The following is a 23,185-nucleotide window of genomic DNA, read 5'->3' as shown; positions in this document are numbered from 1 at the left end:
AAAATACACATTACCAAAGGACATTTGAAGGCAGCAAAAAGAAGTCTGAGGGGAAACAGCCACCAAATATAAGTCTGATTGCCACCGTACTGCTTATTATTAATGGCACAAACCTTATCCCTCCATCTGCAAAAATTGGAAGTAATATTTATTCACATAGGGAGAAGGTACAAAGAAAATCAAAGGGATCAGATAGAAATTAACTTTTAGAACCCACTGAGAAAAAGAAGTTATAACTTTTCAACATTGCTTCATATTTGTACCTAAAATAAAAGGGGATACATTCAACTTGACATATCTAGCTTCAGACATTAATTCCATGACAAGTCACTCAATGTCTGTATAGTTTCCTCCTAGCATTGTTGCGAGGATCAAATGAGATTCTGAAAAAATGCTTATTTCCTTCTTTTTTTTCTCAGCCAAGTTTCTGGCAGGGTTTCCAGAAGTTGAACACAAATCAAATTCAGACTTTGGAATAAATGAATTCCAGCTATTGTGAATCCTTAAGCATAAAAGCATGGTACTTCAGAGCTCAGAAATCACCTAATCCAACCACCTCTCATTTTATAGATGATGAAACTGAATCCCAGAATGGTGAGATGCCTTCCCTCAGGCCACACAAGAAGTAAGTGGCAAAGCCTGGACCAGAACCTACTTCTCCTGTCTGCCAATCCAGAAGTTCATTTCACCATGCTATCCTGCTTTTAATGGGAAATAAAGTTGAAAAAGGTTCCTCATTCAAAAGTAATATTCAAAACTTGACTTGGAATAGGTTTTGACAATAACATTTCCTCCCTATGCCCATCCCCTAAGAAAAATACACAATAAAAAATGCATTATTATATTGTTCTGCATATGTCAGAGTAAAAACACACACTGAGCCTCTGTCCTGGATTAGAAAATATCACTGTAAGCAAGCTGTTTAGGCAATAGAATGAGTTATCAGTGGACAAAACCAAAACAAAACAAAACTGATTTTAGGCTTAAATCAATTTAATTTCAATGAATTTTAAACTCAAAAAAGTCCTGTAATAATGGAAATTAATATTTAATGCATTTGACTGTGTTAAGGGGCAGATTATAATCCTCATCTACTCAGCAACACATCTCTTTCAATGTAACGCAGAAGGTCCTAGGAAGCAGATGTAAGCCTAGAGAACCACAGCATAGGGTTGGCGATTGGGTTTTAACTTATTTAACCAAAGTTACTTCCTGGATATGACCTTTGCTGAGAAAGCAAAAACATTCAGATGACAGCTAGCTCAGATAGAACCAAATAATAGTACCTACTCAAAATGAGAAAACAGTGCTAACAATCATGTAATATACATTACAATAATTCTCCAAATATAACAACATATAGCATTTATTCTTTTCAAAGTAATTTGAATTGTATTTAATTGGATCCTCAGTCATCCCCACGAGATAGGAATACTGAGCACCATCCCCATATCATAAATTGGAAACCCAAGGCACAGCAAAATTAAGTGACTTTAGACCACAATTTCAGTGCTAAAAGGAACTTGAGCTAGTTATTTCAACTTCCTTCAATTTACAGAAGAAGAAATGATGAAGACCCAGGAATGTTACTGATTTAGTATCACCCACCTAACTGCTTGGTGGCAGAAGTGGTACTAAGTCAGGTCTTCTAGTTCCAGAATACAAACTTATTCTAATACAGCAATCTCTCCCAATACAGTTTAATGTGACACACAATATAACTCAAAGTATAAGAAATAACTCAAAGTATAACAAATCATAGAACCTGGAATTTCAAAAATTGATACTGACATTACAGGTCACAAAAAAGCATCCAAATCTTGAAAAAATCATAGATTAATTTGTAAGGAAGAAGGTTGTGTCCCTTCTGCAAACAGTCACCAATGAGTCACTAAAGAAAATGCTAGACACAAGAGTGAAGAGACTCATTTTCCAGCTAAGTTCTGGCTTTGCCATTCAGACAAATTATTAATAAAACGCTTTGAGCGTCAGTTGACTTCTCTGTTAGATGGAAACACCACTGCCAGTCCTACCCAGCTCACTGAGCTGTTGTGAAGATCCTACATGATAAGAATGAAAGTTTGCTTAGCAAAATATAAGACCGCAATGTAAAGACTGGCAAATTACCTTCTGGGAGGGGGAAGTAAGATTAGGGGAAAAATTATAAAACTCAAAATAAATAAAATCTTTAAGTACCAAAAAACCCACAGCAAAATATAAGACCATATCTGAACAATGAATAAGAATTATAATAAAATCAAAACATAAAAGAAATGAAGAAAAAAGATGGGAAGATATCTGCCTCTCTCAAAAAAAAATGAACTTCCCATGAAACAGGAATCATATTGGTTCCCAAAGAGCATTCTCTTTTTTTCTAAACACAGGTCCTGGGTTTAGTGGTGGGGAGGGGGAGGGAAGGAGAATAAAGTGTTGAACATTTACAAATCATGCATATTTATAAATATTTTTAGCACTTGAGTCTTCCTTCTGATACCACATGTCAAATATTTAGGGAGCTGACAATCTGCAGAATTATATTTGTGGTGCCAGTCTCAAAGAGTACCCTAATTAAAAAACATTATTCCTACAAGTTGCTAGTATACATACAGTATTAAATGACTGAGGAGGAGGAAGAAGGAGAGGAAAGGAGTGGAGGGGAGGGGGGGAGGGAGGGAGGGAGGGAGGGAGAGAGAGGGAGAGAGAGAGAGAGAGAGAGAGAGAGAGAGAGAGAGAGAGAGAGAGAGAGAGAGAGAGAGAGAGAGAGAGAGAGAATGGGAAAGACAGACTCACACAGAGAGAGAGAGATAGAGACAGAGACAGAGTCCAATCGGGAAGCAAGGACATTTGGGCCCTTTCCAGTATTACTGGCTCACACAGAGCTCACAATCAAATTTTTGATGACTAATTAAAAACCTACCTAACCAGTTGTTTAACTTTGGGCCCAACCACTTTACCACCTCAATGGGGTAAGGGGAAATGATGTCTATTTTTCTTTAGGGAAGATCCACAGGAGGATAATGAAAAGTATGGAGACTTTCTTTGCACTCAGCCTAATGTATACTTTTCCCTCTTTTCCCTACCCTTCCCCTTTCAAAGTTTCCTTTCTCTCCTCTCTTTTTTAGGGGTTTTAGCTTTTTCATCTTTGCCCTCTTTTCTTTGTCCACAGTTTTAGGCTTGCTGGTTTGTCAGGATTGATGAAGAGAGGATTCTCCTTCAGGTATAGACTGAAGCAGATGGCACCAAGGTCATTTTCAACACTTAGATTCTAGGGTCACCTTCTAGGGAGCCTCAACTGTTTGCCTGCCCTCATATTTTTACAGGTGATTTTTGGTGTTAATCAGGCTAATCCTAATCAGTTCTATCTATAAAAATATACCATTCCTGCTAGTGTACCCTATATTTTTTTTAGATAGATTTCATATATCTTATTATACTCTCATCAATTAAAGGTATTGAGTTCCTAGCTATACCTCACCCTCTAAGAGATTCCTTTTCAGTTCTAAAAGTCTATCCCAACACATGGTCGTCTGTCTTCATGAGAAACTGTCCCTTACTAGACAGTTTCTAATGTTGGAAATTTCTATATATTTAGTCACAATCTGCCTATAATCTGGCTCTAGCTGTACTCCAGAGCAAGAGTGGAGATGTTAAATAGCCCTCCAGATTGAACACAGTCATCCCATCTATTCTACATCCCTCATTTTCAGGCTAAGCATTCTCACTGCCTTCAATAGTTTCTCATAATTCATGATCTTCCACATTGTTCCAGAAAAAGGATAGAAGGGGGCAGCTAGGTGGCACAGTGGATAGAGCACCAGCCCTGGAGTCAGGAGTACCTGAGTTCAAATCTGGCCTCAGATACTTAATAATCACCTAGCTGTGTGGCCTTGGACAAACCACTTAACCCCATTTGCCTTGCAAAAGCCTAAAAAAAGGGATAGAAGTTGTTTATTATTATTTCAATACAATTGATCTTGTCCATAAATACTGATAGTACAATGTCTGGGAATCAACCTTTAAACTGTTACTTTCAATGGTAGATTTCAATCCTCAGTCTTATATTAAAATCTGTGAGGCTGGCCAAGTCTCTCTTATGGGGAGTTTATAATTTTAAATAAATAGTCAAAGGAAAAGGACTAGAAAGCAAGAAATCTGGATCTGCTTCCAGATTAATCACTTACCAGCTTTGTGATTCAGGGCCAATCACTTCAATTCTCTAAGTTTTAGTTTTATTACCCAAAGGATCATAGAACATGGTCCCACTTAACTCAACAATGTCATAAAATCTATGGACATTTTCCTCAGTCCAGAACAAAGTACCCCAAATTTGCTAGCACTTTAGGGCTTGTTACTATTTTCAGGACTTAGAGAAGTCTCTGAAAGCTATGGATTCTTTTCTTTCCTATCAGCCCTCTGCTTGCTACCAAGCCTTATTCTCATGATGGCCTAGCAAACCTCAAAATGACCCAAAATGGACTAAGTATGTCTCCAAATAATGAACTCTGGTTTAAATCCTATTAAAAAAAACCTGACTCTTGAAAATCATTGGTCCTAACTTTTTTAATTGTAAGAGAAGGTTAATGTGATGGCATTCTTACTACAATCCATAAAATCAATACTGCTATCCTCTCTAAAAGCTGCACAGATTTTAACAACTAAATTTTTTTTTAGCCTAGAAGACTGCTGTATTAGTTTATAGCTGTCATTTAACATTCCAAGGGAAGAAATTACTAATTTACTTTTCTTATGAGTTCCCTGATGCTGTGGGGTGAGTGGACCAGTAACTTGCTTTGTGATCCTAAGCAAACCATTCCAACTGTGAATATCAGTTACTAATATGTAACACAAGAGTAACTATGTTTATACTATCTATTTCAGAAAGTTGTGGTAAAGAAAACACTTTGTTCATCTTAAAACTTTATGGCAATGTGGGCTATTATCAAAATTGTGCCACCTTATGTAGAGATTCAATCTATAAATCTTGTCCATCAGTCAGTCACTAAACATTTATTAAGCACCTACTATAGTAGGCTGTAGTCAGAAAGACTCATCTAACCCCAGATACATACAATCTATGTGACCCTGAGCAAGTCACTTAACTTTGCCTTATTTTCCTCATCTATGAAATAAACTGGAGAAACAAATGGCAAACTGCTCCAGCAATTTTCTCTGCCAAGAAAAAACTCAATAGGGTCATGAAGACTTGGAAACAACTGAAAAAAACCAACTTAACACAATAACTCAGGCACTTTAACTAAGCCCTGTAGATACAAAGAAGAGCAAAAAGACATTCCCTCCTCTAGAGGCAGCTCATAATCTAATGTCATACAGATAGATAGATAGATAGATAGATAGATAGATAGATAGACTGACAGAAAGATGTATATATATTTATACACATACACACACACACAAACCTCAGCACATATATTTAAACCAACAATATATTGAACAAAGCAGGATTTAAAAGGGCAGAGAGAGAGAGGAAGACTGGATTATATTCAGGAATTATATTGGATTATATTTCAGGAAAATTTGTTGTGTCCGTTATTTTCAGTTGTATCTGTTTGTTTGGGACTCATTTTGGATTTTCCTTCTTTGGGTCATTTTAGAGATGAGGAAATTGACAAAAAAATCTAGGAAAACCTAACTAGTAAGTATCTGAGGCCAAATTTGAGCTCAAGTCTCCTGAACTTCAGGCTGTATTTTATTCACTATACTACCTAACTGTCAAAAGTTGAGAGCTCCTTTAATGACCTCACACACTTTTCCCAGAAACAAACCAAAATATTCAAATTTTTAATACTAAAGTATTCCTCTAGCATTGCTATATGACTTCAAATTATGGGACACTTCAGTTTCCCAGGAATAAAAAAATCATTGTCAAGCCAGGGAAAAGGAGAAACACATGGTGAATGTAAGCAAGTTGCAGCAAATAATAATTAAAAAAAAAACTTTCAGGAAGAACTGTAAGAAAGGATGAAATTAAGGAGGTCTATGATTTTAAAAAAAAAAGAGTCATGAGGGAAGATCAAGGCATAACCAGCAGACAATTCATTTGATCCGCTGATAACCTCTCATTGTAAAGAGAAATGGAAAAACAACCTTACTATATTAGATGGGTCCACTTTAACAAATCATCATATCACAGTAAAGGAAGAATATATTTAGAAAAATAACAAAAATTAAAATATCCATTTAAAAATTTAAGAAGTCATAATAAGGTGGTTATCAATGAACCAGTCATTAAAATCCAGTGTAAACATAGTTGTGATGCAGGAATTATGGACACAGTAGATACTGTGATTAGAAACAAAATATGTAGAAGGAAAAATATTATTTGTACCTATCTGGGAAACCATTGTTCAAAGTGACTCCATTCCAGGATGGTAGTGGCCTTGGCTTGTTCTCTTTCCCTTAGCTTCAGGTACCATTCCTCCATCTTCCAGTTTCTAGCTACCTGACCATGCGTCAAGCTTACACTGGCATGATAGGAAATGACTGTGTACTTAGAGGTCACATACCTTGGAACAGGAAGGACTAGTATGTAGCTTGCCTATTGGAGAAAACCTGAGCCAGGTGCTAGATCATGCCCCAAGCACCATCAACTACAGAAGTGCATTTAAGCCATCGGGAAGAGAGAGGGACCACCAGTTGTTTTCCTTTTGTTTGTTTGGGATTTTTTGCTCTTTTTTCACTCTACCTTCACCTTGCAAGTATGGCTATCTCTCTTTGGAGAACCATGGCCCCTATGCTGTGTGACCAGACTAAGCTTATGACTGTCTATTCTCTCTCTCTCTCTCTCTCTCTCTCTCTCTCTCTCTCTCTCTCTCTCTCATCTCGCCTGTCCTCAAAGTGCTTACTGCTTTTGTAGTAGAAAAGTTTTTAATCTCTACCCTTTGTAAACCTTCTATAATAAATCCTAAGCAGTTTTAAAACCCAGGGATGTATATGAATTCATTCACTATTCAAGGCCCCTCAATCTTTAATTGATGACCGCAGTCTTATCCACAACAGTTGTTGAAAACAAAGTCATCAAGAAACAGTACTGAGACAGCATAAACTAGGCTAATCTCTGCACAATGGGAATACCAAATCAGTTTACAAAATAGTCAGTCACTCCAAGATTTAGGTTTAAGGATGGGAGTGGAGAGAAGGGGGGGGGGGGTTAAAAGAAGGGAAAGGCAACCAGGATTGTTTAACTTTTGAAAAGCTTTGTGTAAAGTGAAAATATTTAATAAGAAATAACATTTTTGGATACACTTTAGGAATTTGCTATCTAAAGAAACAATAAATTTTTAGAACAAAGAGTACTCTTCTAAGGTGAATAATAATGCTCTAATTTGTTTTATAGGTTCTGGTTTATATATATATATTAAGATTCTCATTCTCATTTTTATCCATTTAAAATGCTGACAATATTGATACAGTAATTGTGATACTCATTAGGTAGAAAATTAACAAGATTTATCTGACAATTATGGTGCTTCCTGGGATAGGATATCATTTTACCATGCTAAACAGCCCCTAAACAATCACCACTAAAAGTGAAGTGATCCCCTCTTAATCAATCAAAACCATTTATTAAGCACCTAAACTAAGGACCTGATGTGGACTTTAGAGTCTGTGAAAGAAAACCCTTGAGGTTAAAGAACATGAGTCTTTCAAAAGAGTGTGGGTTTAAAGGATTTTCTCTCACAAAAACTGGGAGCCCTGACTTAAAACTGTTGAATGTCACTGAACACCACTAAAATTATCATAAAGATAGCCGGATATCAAATCTGAAAGCAGAATCAGACCTAGCTCCCTCCAATGTCAGGTGCTACAAGAAATCAAAAAACAATCCTGGCAAGTTAAGGATTCCTTTTGTTCATGTCCAAACATTAGCCACCCTTTTTGTAACTGTATGCATTAACGAATTATTGATTTCTTGGGATTCAATTTAAGAGTTAAGACCCTAACGAGAAGAAAAACCTTGAGACATGGAGGTCAACATAAAAGTACCATCAGACAGCTCTCTCAGCAAAGACTAATGACAATAAGGACAATAACAAAAACAATTCACATTCAGCTAGGACTTACTATGTTTCAGGTACTTTGCTAAGCACTTTTCAAATATTATCTCATTTAGTCTTCACAAACCACCCTTTGAGGTGAGTGGTATTATTATCCCCATTTTATAGTTGAGAATCACTGTTAGTAAATAAATGTCTGAAGCTAAATTTGAATTCAGGTCTTTCTGACTCCAGGCTCAGTATTCTTATTAGGGATGTTAGCACATCAAAAAGAGAAGTAAAAAACCATAGGGATGGTGGGAAGAAGCAACCTATTCCACTTTTATATGTTAATGCCCCCTAATATTTATTTATTTAACAAATGCTTAGGATCCAGAAAGAAGAAATCAGAACAAAAATTTTAAACATTTGATGGTTCCCTCCATTTAGTTAAGATACTAATTGAAGGGAATTAGGAAGAGAGTATTAGGTGAACCCTGAAGGTCCTTAAAGACTAATCTCAGGGAAAGATTATATCAGTTCTCCAAGGGGTCAGTTTTAGTTAATCTTTTCGAGGGTCATTACCATTTCCAGAGTTCAATAACCAGGTGATAGTGTTTCCATAACAATACTAAGGAATAAAAGGACTGCACCATGCTTCAGAGAAGCAAGTAGATGGCTCAAAGGATGGATGCCAGCCATGTAGCCACAATGACTCCTCTTTTAGACTTCAAATCTGGACAGACATGAATTGAGTGATGCTAGGCAAGTCACTTAACCTCGTTTGCTTCAGTGTCCTCACCTGTAAAATGAGCTGGAGAAAGAAATGACATACCACTATAGTATCTATGCATGTTCCCCCCCTCCCCAAAAAAATCCCCAGGGGAGTGGGATCAAGGCTAAACAATACATGCTGAAACATGCTGGGGAGGAAGGACTCAAAATAGCAAAACAACAGATCACTGAGTACAGAAGGATAAGCAGATAAGGGAAAAATATATGGTGATAGTATAGCTAACACAAACATTTTGCAGAGAGCAAAAGTGAAGGGCATTCCAGTTAAGTCAAAAATCAAATATATTAGAAATAGTAAATATTCAAGAAGGATAGTGACATTCATATTAATTTTTACAGCTATGAATTATAAACCAGTGTTACATTGCTGCTATTCCAAAGTCACACCTAGCGCTCAGCCTTCAAGCAGAGTTATAAAAAAGAAAAACAACATTTAATTATCCCCTAACAGGGGACTCTATTTTCCACATATTCAAACAAATTCCAGGAGAAACAGATGGACTTTCCATTGGGCACCTGAAACCAAAAACTTTGCCAGATCAAGTAGAAGAAAATGCTATTTGGAGGCAGTACCACACCTCAAAGTGCTCAAGTATTTGGATCTGGAGGACAGTAACAAGCAAGAAGGGATTTCAGATAGAACAACCTTGCAGATAAGCCCAGTGGATTCCCATTTTATCTAAACAAAAGAAAGGGATAGTAATGATAGTGATAAATCAAAAAGGCAGATAATCCCCCAAATACCTATATTTACCTTTGTAAGCCACATGGATTCTCTCTAATTATAAACCTAAGAGGAATACAATTTAAACTAATTTGCATTGCCTGAGTACAACTTTTGGACAGTATAAGTAATACCAGACAACAATAGAAAGTTGTAAGGGGTGGCTAGGTGGCACAGTGAATAGAGCACTGGCCCTGGAGTCAGGAGTACCTGGGTTCAAATCCAGTCTCTTGCACTTAATAATGACCTAGCTGTGTGGCCTTGGGCAAGCCACTTAACCCCATTTGCCCTGCAAAAACCTAAAAAAAAAAGTTGTAGTAGGGTTTCAAATCTAGAAGCTGGATGAGAGAGATGAGTATATAATTTAGCAGTTTTTATTCATTTATGAACAAATATTTCTACATAAACATAGTAAGACATTGGAGGTCTTACTGTCCCCAGACAATTCTCTAAAAATTAAGCTGTCAATTTCTACACCAGAAATTCTCTATGAAAACAAAATTACAAATTCAAAATATGTATGTACATGTTTATGAGGCAGCATGGTAAAAAGGATAGAGTCAGTCTCAGAACTAGGAATACCTGGGTTCAAGTTCCACTTGAAAAGACCTACATGGTTAGATCTATATGAATAAAATCCAGGCCTAATTTCTATTCTCTTCCCACTTATCTATTACATATTCACTACACAGACCATAAAGTAAATGAAAGTAGAAAAAACAAAAGCACACCCCCATCCCACCTCCCCCACCATATTTTACTAGTTTAAGTTTATTTAGAAGTTTTTTTTTCCCCTAGGGTTGCTCTTAAGGCCAGTGGGATGAAAATATTTAGGGCTTTAGAAGTAAAAAGATTCCACCACTTGGATTACATACAACCTGGGCCTTATCATTCTGTTTAAGATTCTGTGTGAGTGCTTTGAGTTTTTATAATGGTAAAAGCTTCTTCAGAAAATCATTAAATATTTTTTTTATGATATGCCTGATCACTCACCCCACTGAAAGCCTTAGCAAACAAGAGAAGAGTCCATGGTCCACTGTTAGCATCTTTCAAAGAAGGGTAATAACAATTTACGAGCCAGTGAATAAATTTTAAGAGAGGTGTCATAATTCATTGACTTGTAGCTCAAAAGTGTAAGCTTGATTATTCTCATTGGGAACAGACCACAGAGTCAAATGAAAGGCAGTTTTAACAATATTAAACTGGACCAAGATAAGGACAGCTCAGTAAGCTGAATTTAAGCCTAAAGAAAGCATTAAAGTACTCTTCTAGGAAGAGAGAGATTGCATCCATCATTCAAAGCATTTAACTTAATCTTTGTGGTTACTACCTAGAGGCTAACGTGCTGTCCATCCAAAGAGAACAATGCCAAGTCTTATTTGGGCATGCATTTTCTGTTACTTTTCCTTGTGGTACGAATTAGATATGAAGACACAGAGGAAGTAACTGAAGGGGAGGGGAAGAATTTTAACCCCATTTACTTATTTCCAGATAACTGCATTTCTAACTCTATCAAATATGATCATTGTATGAGATTGTCAAGTTCCATATACGATTGGGAAGGTCAAATTATATATGAAACTGGACAATTATCAACTAGATTGCAGTTTAATAATATACTGAAAAATGATCTTAAAAATTATTTTTCAGGCTTTCAAAAAGAAGCACTTTCTTCTACAAGAGACACCATATTTTCCAGAGCTAATGTTTGCTGAGCTTTGCAGAAACAGCCCTGGGTCCTGAATGCTTTTTCAGTAGTACTGCTAACATGCTCCTTTCCCCAGGATGTGGAACACAGAAAGGTCCTGTTTTGTTTTGTTTTTTTTTTCCATTCCTATGCTCATTCAATAATACTAAACACATTCAACTCCTGGTCTTCTTCCCCAACTCATTCAACAGCCTCAACTATAATGGCAAACAAGTTTGAGCAGAGAAACCCCAGAGTAAACAGTTTCCAGAAATGCAAAATATACTAAAATCTCAAACGGCCTCTAGTTTCTAATTCAAAAGGATTTATTTCACAGTTTCTTACATGATACTTTTAATGGCAAATACAGTATTATATATCCCTAGAGAGTCATCAGCTCAACTTCCTACATAACAACCTATGCAGCTTGCAGATAACCATGCAAAGTACAAGAGTGAACAAATCTAGAGAGGATAATAAACATGAAAGCCTTCTAAATGTTAGAAACTCCATGTGGAATCACCCCCTTATAAGTTTCCTGGCCTTTTTATATTACATGTGAACTGTTATCATCTGTCACAAGAAATATGAAATAAGATAATATGCTCAGATTGACCTTGAGCTGCTAAACAGCCTTTTAAAGGTCAAATATCCTGCAGCTAATGAAATAAGATATTAGCAGCATATTAACATAAGGAAAATGTGGAAAGGGTCTTTAAAGAAACTAGTTGCTGAAATAATGGTTCCTGGAAGGGCTATTATGAAGGACTGTTGATATTTTACTCATTTCTATTCAGACCTCAGGCTTCAAATCTGTCATCACTCAACCAGCAAGAATTTATTTACCATCTACTCTACATTCATTCATTTATTTATCAAGCTATACTGTGTGAAAAGCCTTGTGCTAAGTAAGCACAAAAGGAGACACAATATTTGGAAAAAAATGTCATTCTTGCTCTCATGGAGCCCAGTCTAGAATAAAGTGCATGTGTGCGTGCACACACACACACACACACACAAACACACACACATATTCTGGTGATAAATGCTCTGAAAAATTGTGAATCAAAGAGCTAAGCAAGCTCTGCAGAAGAAATTCATTATCAAGAAGAAGGGGAGTAACATCTGAATTGATCTAGTAATGAATACTTTGGGCAAAGGTATCCTATCACTCTATAGGAAAGAGCAACATTTAGTCTTCAAGCAAGTTTGCATAATTAATATTTTCAAGTCAGAATATTTTCTGCAATCATCATAATCAAATGGTGTTTACTAAGCATCCACATGAACGATGTTTAGTGCTAGGTCCTGCACAAATCAAATTAATCTGATTCTATTTCACTAGGTGGGCTAGAGGCAAACAACAGACATTTTATTCATTTACAGAAACCAAACCCTGCAGTTTCCCAAGCAGTCTTGCCTAAGACTGACTCACCTTGACCTCACCCTGCAGTTTATTTTCCTCCTCCCTGTTACTGAAACACTTCTCTACTGGGAAAGCAATTTTTTTCAACTTAAGAAATCCAGTTCTTGGTTGGCTTTTTCTTTTTCTTTCTTTCTTTCTTTCTTTCTTTCTTTCTTTCTTTCTTCCTTTCTTTGAGGAGGAGGAGCATTCGTGAATTGTACAGAAGCAATGATTGAATATATGGTAATGACTGGAAACTACTGCAAAAAAGCAAAGAGATTAGAGGTGGCAGATTTGCCTCTTTTTTGTAATAAATAAATAAATAATATAAAGAACAAAAAAAGAAAGGAGAAAATTCAAAGGACAGGAAGTCAGAAAGAGATGAAAGGTGGGCAGAGATAAGAATAGGAAGAAGGAAAGAGGACTGGCCCATACAGGTAATATTTCATATACAATATCAAACAGGAATCTCAGTTCCAAGTATTTGTTTTTGAAAAGGTATTCTTAAATTTTCCAAATAAAAATTTTAAATGCTTCTCATACTGCAATCAAGAACATTTTCTCAAGTGTGTTCTGAAGAAACTGGTATTATCTGTAAAGAGTTTCTTAACATCTCCATGAGGTTGTTTTAATCTTTCAATAAATCTCACTACAAAAACTGCCTTTGCAATTCTTTTGACATCTATCAGGTAATTGTTTTCATCATGAATAATACATTAAACTTTGCATCAAGACCCAGTGTTCATCACGCTAGATAATTTCATATTGTAAGCTAAAAATAAAATGGAACATTGGCTATTTTAACAAATCACTGAAATTTAGAATAACTGACACTTAAAACTTTCCAAAGCAGCTTTCTAATAACTCTGAGAGACAAGTATCACAGGTGCTCCTCACTTATCCTTTTTTTGCCTCTAAAGAAACTGAGGCACAGAACTTATTTAAAGTAATACAACTGAGTCAGAATTTGAATACATTTTTCTGACTCCAAATAAAAAGTTTTCTCCACCAATACCCCACTGCCTCTCAACAATCCATTTCCATAGAAACTATGCAAAATGAATATGAATGAAAATACTAGGTAAGGTTATTCTTCATATATCACAGAGAGATAGAGAGAGAAACCAATTTGGCTAGGGAAGATAGTAAGATAAAGAAGTAACCACACAAGGTTATATGTTATAAAAAATATAGGTACTTAAGTCACCAAAGTGAATGATAATTTTTCTAGAGGTTGGAAACTAATACCTACAATTAGCAGTTAGGATTCTTAGTACAGCAAATTTCAAAGCCAAAAAAACCTACTAGTGTTTATATAGAATGATAAAAGCTGATACAAAACTATTAAAAAATAAATGATGAAACATTAACAGAATATAGGTAAGGACAGGGAAGGGTCTCCCTAGTAAATCTAATTATCACAACTCTCAACCAGTAAAAAAAATCCTTTTGAATGTCTTATGCTTGTTTTTCTTTTGTTTTTTAAAACTTTTCCTGCTGATCATGGCTTTATTGGATTCTTTGAAACTCATGAAAAAGTGTACTGAAACCTCACTGACTCAGACTATGTTGTAGATCAGAGAGTATATAACAAACTGTTATTGAAAATAAAATTTAAAATCATTTCTTTCTCTATACACTTTCAGGGGCTGATATCTGAATAAAGAACTCCATCCAAATTCTAGTCTGTTCAAGTCAAAGTCTCATGCAATTAAAAATTCTCTCAATAAGCCTGCATCTTGGAGGACCATTACTTTATTGCTTTATCCTAAAAGTTTTTAAAGTTTATAAAAGAATAGATCTATGATGGCTCAAGACATTTATTAAGAGCCTCCTCAAGTCACATTTAATAAGCCTCCTATAGGCCAGGCACTATTCTAGATACTTAGGAAACAAAGACCAAAAAAAAAAAATATGAATGAATGGGGCATGTATTATTCATTGCTTGACTACTAGATTCAAAGCACCATTCTAACATCTGAGGTTACAAAAATTCATAAAGTTCTTGATCACATAGAGCTCATACATGTAATTTCACAAAAATTTCACTTAATGAACTAGTGTCTGACTAAGGCAGGAAAGACAACATGCACATAGAAACTTAGATACAAATATATATCTAAAACATATACATAATTTTTTTTTACAAAAGACACAAAATTATTGGGGGTGGGAAACAGACATTACCAACTAAAAGATCAGGAAAGACTTCATAAAGATTTGATCTGATCTTTGAAGGAAAGAACACAGAATGGTGAGAAGGAAGTGAGGTGAAAATAGACAGAAAAGGGGAGATGGAATACCATATATGAGATAAAAAGGGCAATTTGGTTGAATGGATCTGTTGGTAAAGGGGAATAAGGTGTAATTAAGCTCTAACATAGGTTGGGATCAAATTGTACAGGAAGTGGATGAGAGAACTTTCAGCTAAGTGATTTCCTTAGAAGCCAGATTAACAAAGTGCTGAGAAGTGAGATGGATAAGAAACAGTTTCTAGTTGAGAAAGGCAGAAGGAAAACTTCAGAGGATGGAATGTCTTTTGCAGATTGTTTTTCTTTATAAAGGATGAGAATTTGGGGTGTTTCTATAAAGTGAGGAAAGGAATCCATGGATAAGGAGTGAATCAGACTGACTTGTGAGCTTTGCAGTACTTACGTTGCATAATAATATAATTCCTTTTGCTACTTTCTAAGTGCAAATTATATCTTAGTTTATATATATATATATATATATATATATATATAAAACTAAGATTAGATTTTTTGATAAGAGATGCTTATGCCCTTAATTTTAATACAGTTAGCTTAGAATCTATGTTTCTTTGAATTTAGGGGGGAAAAAAGCCTAACACTATAGAATTCAGTCTCTGATATCACACGGACCGTACACCATTATTCCCAGTGCAAGAGATTTCACTGCATCAGCAGAAGAATTGGACGCTCCTGCTTTGAATGCGATTTAAATCCATCCCCTGTAAGGGTAAACCTGGCAGTCAGTGTTTTTTTTTTCCGTGTTTTTTTTTTCCAAATCTGGGAATGGGGCCAGAGATATACCAACTGACTTCTACAGTCTCCAAAAAGCTTGGTCCTTCTCTCAAACCTAAATCGTAGCTCCCCACCTCCCCACCCCAGAGACTCTCAAGCGTCCTCCCAGAGCAAAGGCTGGAGACGAGAGCCACGCCCCACTGGTCTAACCCCTAAAACTAGGAATAATTCTCATCCATCCTAACCCTTTTTCTCTAATTCAGGAAGAAGAAAATGTAAATGTCCTTCTTCTCCCCACCCACGTGGGAACCAGTCTCAATGGAAAAAGAGAAGATTATTGGATGACTATATCTCCTTCCCACCATAGCAGTGAGGCTCCATTTATTTTTCCCCTTCTCTTAATGATTTAACTTTTTTTTTAAAGAAAAGATGTTGAGGCTGATGAAGATGGCGACGATATAAGTTTCCTTTCCTCCCATTTTCAGCCAATTTCTTACTGTTTTATAAATTGTACAAGCGCCAGTCCCCAAGTCTTAGATACACACACACCTCTCCAAATCCTGAAGAGGTAGCGGAAGTAAGGGACGGTCAACATTTCCAACTAAGGAAGAAAACGAATAGGGAAGAGAAATGGCTAGTACTTTAGTTGGGTTTGTATTTTTTAAATAATGATGATGATGATGATAATAATAATAATAATAGTAATAATAATAATAATACCAAAGTAAGTCATGGAAAGACACCTGCCCCTGGTTTTTGGTCGGTAGAACAAAGTTGGGATGTGTAAGCTTGAGCAGCGGAAGCCTCTCACTGAGTGCTAGGGGAAGATATTGTTAGCAGGTCCCTAACTTTGACAACAGCAACTGCATAGAAACGGGGTGTTTCAGCTCTGGGCATGCACCTGTACGGACTTTCCCCATCCTGAATTCTAGACCGCAGGATGGGTCGAAACGGATTCGCTGGAATCTTTGATCCTCCATGTAGATCCCCATCGACCAAGTTCAATACTCCCTCATAACCTGCCCCAAATCAATATAACCAACCGCACATTTCTGCAAGAAAATAATTTCAAAACTCTCTCCTCTTCTCCCATGCCCCGACCAATTTTTCAAGTGAACCTTGTTTTTTCCTTATAGCCTTGCAGTATCCGGTCCCAGTCTCTTCCTCTCTCTCCCTCCTGCCACTTTCCCTACACCTCCCTTAGCCCTCTCGAATTCCTGAAGCTGAGTTTACGAGAAGAGATTTCTCTGCTCGCGGTGGGGACCCGGCCTGGGCTGGTCAGGGAGCCCCGAGCTGCAGTGCACCAGAGGTGGGTCCTGATAGGGGGAGGGGGCCTGACCAACCCGAAACCGGGGGATGACAGCTCGCCCCGATAACAAAACACAATCCATGGGGGTGACGCTGGTCACTGAGGCTGGAGGCAGGAGAGTCCAGTGAGCGGGTGGAAAAAGCAAGAAGGAAAGGCCGGGGGAGTCAGGGGGAAGGGGAGGCTGAGCGAGGCCTGAGAGGGGAGCGGAGCTGCGGGGAGGGACCAGTGCTGGGCTGGGGAAGGGTCCGAAGCTGCGCGTCGACCGGGCCGAGCTGGGCAGGGGAGGGAGGCGCCCGCAGAGGGGAGCCTCGGAGTTCGCTGGTGCCCGCCAAGCTAGTGCCCGGGAGGGGCTGGAGAGGCGGGGCAGGTGTGGCGCTCCCCAAGTGGCGACAAGCAAACTTTCTTCCCCGGTCGCCGAGTGGGGACCGGGGGGCAGCAGCTGCCCAGCCCCTCCGCCAGGCGCCCCCCAGCCCCGGGGCGCCCTCCCCCTCTTTCCCGGACTCCCGAGCAGTACCCCCTGGGCCGGGCGGCCGCACTCACCTGGCTGTAGAGCTCGCAGGCCGACATGCCCCCGCCGGCGGGCGACGGGCCCGGAGGCGCGTCTGGAAGCTCAGCCCCGGCCCCAGAGCCCCGGCCCCAGAGCCCCGGCCCGGCCCGGGCCCGGCTCCCCGCGCGGCTCGCTGGCCCGGGGGGCCTCACACCCGCCGCTGCCCGCCTGGCGCCATCTTCCTGCGCTTGCACAGAGTTTTCCTTTTCTTTCTTTCTTTCTTTCTGCTTTCTGGCCGCCCCCACTTCGCCCTCCCTGTCCCTCGGGGCCCCGCTCCCCGGGCCCTTTCCTCCCGCGCGACCTTTACCCGGGCGGCAGCCGGGCTGGAGTTAGGGCTGAGGCTGGCAGAGGGGGAGGAGGCAGCGACGCTCCGCCGCGCCCGGCGCAGGTGGGGGGGAGGGGCCGGCCTCGGAGCCCGGCGCACCTCCGGAGCGCGGCAGGTGCCCGGGGCTCGGGCTGGGGGCGGGGCCGCTCCGCCCACCCCGGGCCGGCCGGACCACGCGGGGCCACGGCCCGCCCTCCGCACCGGGGCAGCGGGATGGAGGGGCTGGCACACGGGGCGCCAATCCCGGGCCGCCCCCTGCTGGCCCCGGCCTGGGGAAGACAGGTGCATCCCGCGTGGAAACAGACAGACAGACAGTCGGACGCACACACGCGAGGTTGGCGACCCTAGTGTGCCCGCCGTGCTGAGCACACCGCAGAGGAGGAGCGAATCCAGAGAGGAAAGGAGGAAAAAACTGGCGAGGGAGACAAGTGCCACGAGTCTCCCGGGACACTTAGGGACAAGAGAGGCATAGCTTGCCAGGCTTTTTTTTTTTTTTTTCCGAGAAGCAGTAAGGAGGCCAGGGTCACTAAATTGGGAATATGTGGAGGGGAATAAAGGAAGACTAGAAAATAAAGTGGGGGGGGGGCTTTAAAAACCAAACTACAACTAAGACATAGTAGATTTTAGTTTTCTAACACTGTTCCTACGTTGATTTTGTACACCTAGGGTCCGGTCATCTACACTGAAATCAAAGTAACTCTTTACAGTAAAACACTGATGACACTGGCAAGTTTGTAACAAGTGCTGAAGAGATCGATCTACCAATGCCAGAAAAGACCAGGCAGAGACAAAAGAGATGAGAGAGAGAGAAGAGAGAGAGAGAGAGAGAGAGAGAGAGAGAGAGAGAGAGAGAGAGAGAGAGAGATAGGTATGATAGAAGAATTGCACAGATAGAATGCAATAAGGGCTTTCCATTTCTACAAGCAGAACCCATGACATTCCAAATGGATAATTTGTGCAGAAAAATATACAAATGTTCTTCCTCAACCATACATTTTCCCTAGTTCCCACCCCTCCTCTCTCCCATAGTGTTGACTTTCACCACATTTCCTTTTCTATTTCCGGTGGCACTTGACTGCCTTTAGCAGTTTCACCCTCTCAAAACACAAACCAAATTTATTAGAATAGGAAAAACACTAAATATTAACGCAGAGAATCAATGTTTGAATCTGATTTTCAATTTTCTATCTGCATGACCTTAGACAATTGCATTCCTTTCAACATTTCCTTATCTAGAAAATAAGGCTGAGTAGTTGGCAAGTAAAGTTCATTGCAGCTCAAAATGCCCTGATACTAAATGAAACAAAATCATAAGAAGTCAGATGGGTGGCAACTGAGATTAGGGAAAAGGAAAGGGGAGGGATAAGGAAGAAAAAGAGGAATGACAGAAACACAGATTGAGTTCTCCACTCAGAGTTAAAGTACAAACCCAATGATGTGAATTCTCCCTGAACTAGTGTCCTATGAAAAGACTTGTCCATTTTCCTCACTTTGTAGCAAAGCTTATATTTGAAATAACATACACTTCTGGTCACTGACTATAACAAGGCAACATATCAACAAGCATTTATTTAGTGTCTACTGCTAGACACTTCTAAGCACTGAAAATTCTAAATAAGGTCACAAACAATTCCTGCTTTCATAGCATTCAGTCTAACAGAGAAGACAGTCTGCATAGCAATATATACAAGGAAGTTATACATAAGGTAATGAGATAATCCCAGGAGAGAAAATGCTAGTGCTAAGGGGAACAGGAAAAGACTGCAGCAAGCAAGTAGGATTTTAGTTGAAATCTGAAGAAAGTCAAGGCAGCTAGGAGTGAGAGATGAATAAGGAGAAAATTCAGAGGCATGGGGAACAACCAGTGAAAGTACATGGAGTTAGGAGATGGAGGATCTTGTGGGAGGAATAGTAAGGAGGCCAGGATCACTGGATTGGGAATATGAGGGAATAAGATAAGAAGACTGAAGAATGAAAAAGTAGGAGGGAATTTAAAAACCAAAGAGTACTTTATATTGAATCTGGAGGCATTGGAGAGCCATGGGAGTTTATGGATTAGAAGGGTAATATAATCAGACCTGACTTTTAAGAAGATAAATTGAACAGTTAAAAGGAGAATGGACTGGAGTAGGGAGAGATTAAAGACTAGAAAGATATTGTAATCTTCTAATCTAAGGTGATGAGAGCCTATAGAAGAGCTGAAAAGTGCCATAAGAGAAAAGGGGAAGGTAACCAATATGTTATGAAAGTAGAATTAATAGGACATGGAAACTAACTGATTGGACATGGGCAGGGGTGGGGGGAGAATGAGAAAGAGAGATTGAGGAATCAAACATGAATGATAGTTTTGAGTGGAGTGACTGGGAAGAAAGTGGTGCCCCATAAGGAATAGGAAGTTATGAAGAAGAAATGGTTTAGGAAGAAAGATAGTGAATCTAGTTTCGGATATGTTGAACATCCAGTTCAAAATATGCAACGAACAGCTAAAAATTCAAGACTGATGTTCAGAAGGTAGGTTAGAGGTGAATAAACTGAAATGATGATTATCATAGAAGAGAGGGAAATGGTCATATGGAAGTCCTAAGATTAGTCATTGATAATCACCCTCTTTGTCAAATTGGAATACTAGCTAGAGAAACCCATTCAGTCAACATTTATTGAGTATTCATTAGTGTATCATACCAGATTAGTTAAAGCAGTTGATCGTTTGTTGTTGTTGTTGTTGTTTTTAGCTTTTCAAGGCAATAACTAAGTATTGAGTATCTGAAGCTGAATTTGAACTCAGGTCTTCCTGAATCCAGGGTCAGTGCTCTGGTAGCTAGGTGGCAGTAGTGAATAGAGCACTGACTAATCTAGTTAATCTCGACCATTTGGTGTTCTTTTAAAATCTTTCCCATTCTCTTACTAACCCACAACTGTGCCTTTTCTTATTCTCTATTTCTGAAATTCCCTCCTGCCAGCCAATTGATTCAATCCAGTTTATTTTTAATACAAGGCACCAGGGTCACAAAACTAATAAATTTTTGAGGTTAGATTTCAACTCAGGTTCTCCTGACTCCAAGGATGGTGTGCAAACTACTGTGTCACCTAGCTGCCCCTTAATTCAGTTTTAAAAACACTTATTAAATCTTTGTAATGACTGAGGATAGAAGGTTTAAAAAATCTGCCCTCAGGGAGTTTATGGTATAATAAAGAAGATACAACGCATTCACAAATAAATAATAGAAAAAACAAAATGCATTAGAAGCCAGGAAGAGATTCACAGATAAAGTATTCCTAGAAAATTTGAGAAAAGATCACTTTCAGCTGGGAAGATGAAAGGAGGTTATGCAGAAGAGTTGGTAGCAGGTCTGTCTTAAAGGAAGAGGTTTCCAATAGGCAAAGGTAAGGAGAAAGTTTAATTTCAGATTAGGGCTGGGTGGTAGAAATTGCATAAATTCTTGGAGATAAAAGAAATCAAAGAACAGCTACTAGTCCAACTGGGTGGAATGCAGAATATGTGAGTAGGATGAAATACAAACTCCTCAGCATGTGGAATTTGAGGTCTTGCATAAACAGGTTCCAATCCACCTTTCCAACTTTATTTCACTTTTCTCCCTTTTATTTATTTCTCATTCCTGATAAAGTGGACAAAATTTCCTTTCTTAATCTCTTGCCTTTAAACAACCACACAAGCTCTTCCTCCAACTTCACCAGCAGGTTTAGCGTGCACTGCCCCTTAGTGTCTCCCTTTAGAATCCTTAAGGGCTCATGAAGCTCAGTGAGATATCTTTATTTTCAAATCACCTCCCCATTTACTGATTCATGTGCATTCTCTGTCATCTGAGAGGTGCCTGAGGACAAGGACTACATTATTTTTGTCTTTGTAGCCTAGTACAGTACCTTACATAAGAGGTTTTTAATAAATGTTTTCTGAATTAAATCAAATCGAACATTTGATATCTTTCCCAGTTTCCTCAGCTACTCGTCTTCTCTATCTAATCTAATCAGGTCTCCATCTACTCAGCATGTATCTTGTATCTAATTATTGCATGCTTTCTCCTCTATTAAATTGTAAGTTCCTTGAGGGAATGAACTGTACTTTTTAAAAACTTTCTTTTTATCTCCAGCCTCTGTACAGAGTCTGGAACACAGTAATCATTTAATAAAATGATGTTCTTTTTTGTGAATGGGTGGATAAGTGGATCAAAAACAGAGTCAAATAAAGCTTGGAATGATGGATGGAATCAGATAATGGAAGACCTTGAATACAAATATATTTAGGCTAAAATGTATTTTAGCTTATATAAAGAGGACCTGAAAGTTTAGACCTGTACTATATGATAACAGGTTCAGGGTATGGCCACACTGATCTGTGATTGATAAACAGTGGGAACAGAAGCATTGGTTCCAGATCTGAGGCCTTCTCTCCTCCTTAGAGCTTACTCTGTGTACTGGAAAATATGTCCAACATTTAGACATGATGGACTTATTGTGTTGAATGGATGCTCATGTACACTTTAGTGGCAGTGTTGTAATCAAACCAATGGGACTAGAATTAGAAGACATGGGGAGTTCTAAGACTTCCTCAATTACTAGATATCTGAGCAGAGACAGAGTTAAACCCTCAGCCTTTTTTTCTTTATCTAAAAGAATACTTGTAGTACCTTCCCACAAGGTTTTTGTGAGGCTTAAACAATGTATATGGATATGGAGTATTTTGAAAATCTTTAAGAATTATATAAAAAGTATTTGTCATTGTTATTACTATCAACATATATTATCCTCAGACCTAGAGATTTGAAGCTTAAGGGAAGGGCAGAACAATTGTTGTAATCCTAGGTATCTCCTGACACACTTGTTTCTTTAATTTAGGAATTAGTAGGCACAATGGATAGGGTACCAGACCTTAGCTCAAATCTGACCATAAGTAACTTAGCAGCTGTGTGGTCCTGGACAACTCATTTAACCTCTACTTCAGTTTCCTTATCTGTAAAATGAGTATAAGCACCTGCCTCAAAGCATTGTTGTGAGGATGAAAAGAGATGTTTGTAACCGACTTTGTAAAAGTATCTCTTTTTTTTAGGTTTTTTTCCAAGGCAAATGGGGTTAAGTGGCTTGCCCAAGGCCACACAGCTAGGTAATTATTAAGGATCTGAGGCTGGATTTGAACCCAAGCACTCCTGACTCCAGGGCCGGTGCTTAATCCTCTACGCCAGCTGTTATTTCTCTTATTTCTCATCTATTAATTTATTTTTTCTAAGGACTTATTTCTTCCTTTCATCCCCTTCCCACTTAATAACAAAGACTAAAACAACAAAAGCCATAGACCTCAAAACAAATATGCACAGTTCAGCAAAATATTCTCACATTTGGTTTTATCTAAAAATGTATATCTCATTTTGTATCTTCTCTCTGACTGGAGATGACTGGTGT

At 38.7% G+C, this 23,185-nt stretch overlaps 1 protein-coding gene across 3 annotated transcripts in view; it reads right to left on the bottom strand.

The window, feature by feature from the left end:
- The window catches only part of MYO5B (myosin VB), a 565,377-nt gene extending 547,856 nt beyond the window's left edge, over window positions 1–17,521 (bottom strand). For all 3 annotated transcript variants that reach the window (XM_074208686.1, XM_074208684.1, XM_074208685.1), the window contains exon 1: window positions 17,439–17,521. In XM_074208686.1, the coding sequence (XP_074064787.1) occupies window positions 17,439–17,465 (27 nt within the window). In that variant the 5' untranslated portion in view covers window positions 17,466–17,521. The remainder of the gene's footprint in view (window positions 1–17,438) is intronic.
- Between the last annotated feature and the right edge of the window lie 5,664 nt (window positions 17,522–23,185).

This window comes from Macrotis lagotis, chromosome X, assembly GCF_037893015.1.
Source record: "Macrotis lagotis isolate mMagLag1 chromosome X, bilby.v1.9.chrom.fasta, whole genome shotgun sequence".
Taxonomy (NCBI): Eukaryota; Metazoa; Chordata; class Mammalia; order Peramelemorphia; family Peramelidae; genus Macrotis; species Macrotis lagotis.
The sequence above is the reverse complement of the archived record's forward strand: the minus strand, read 5'-3'. Positions and strand labels throughout refer to the sequence as shown.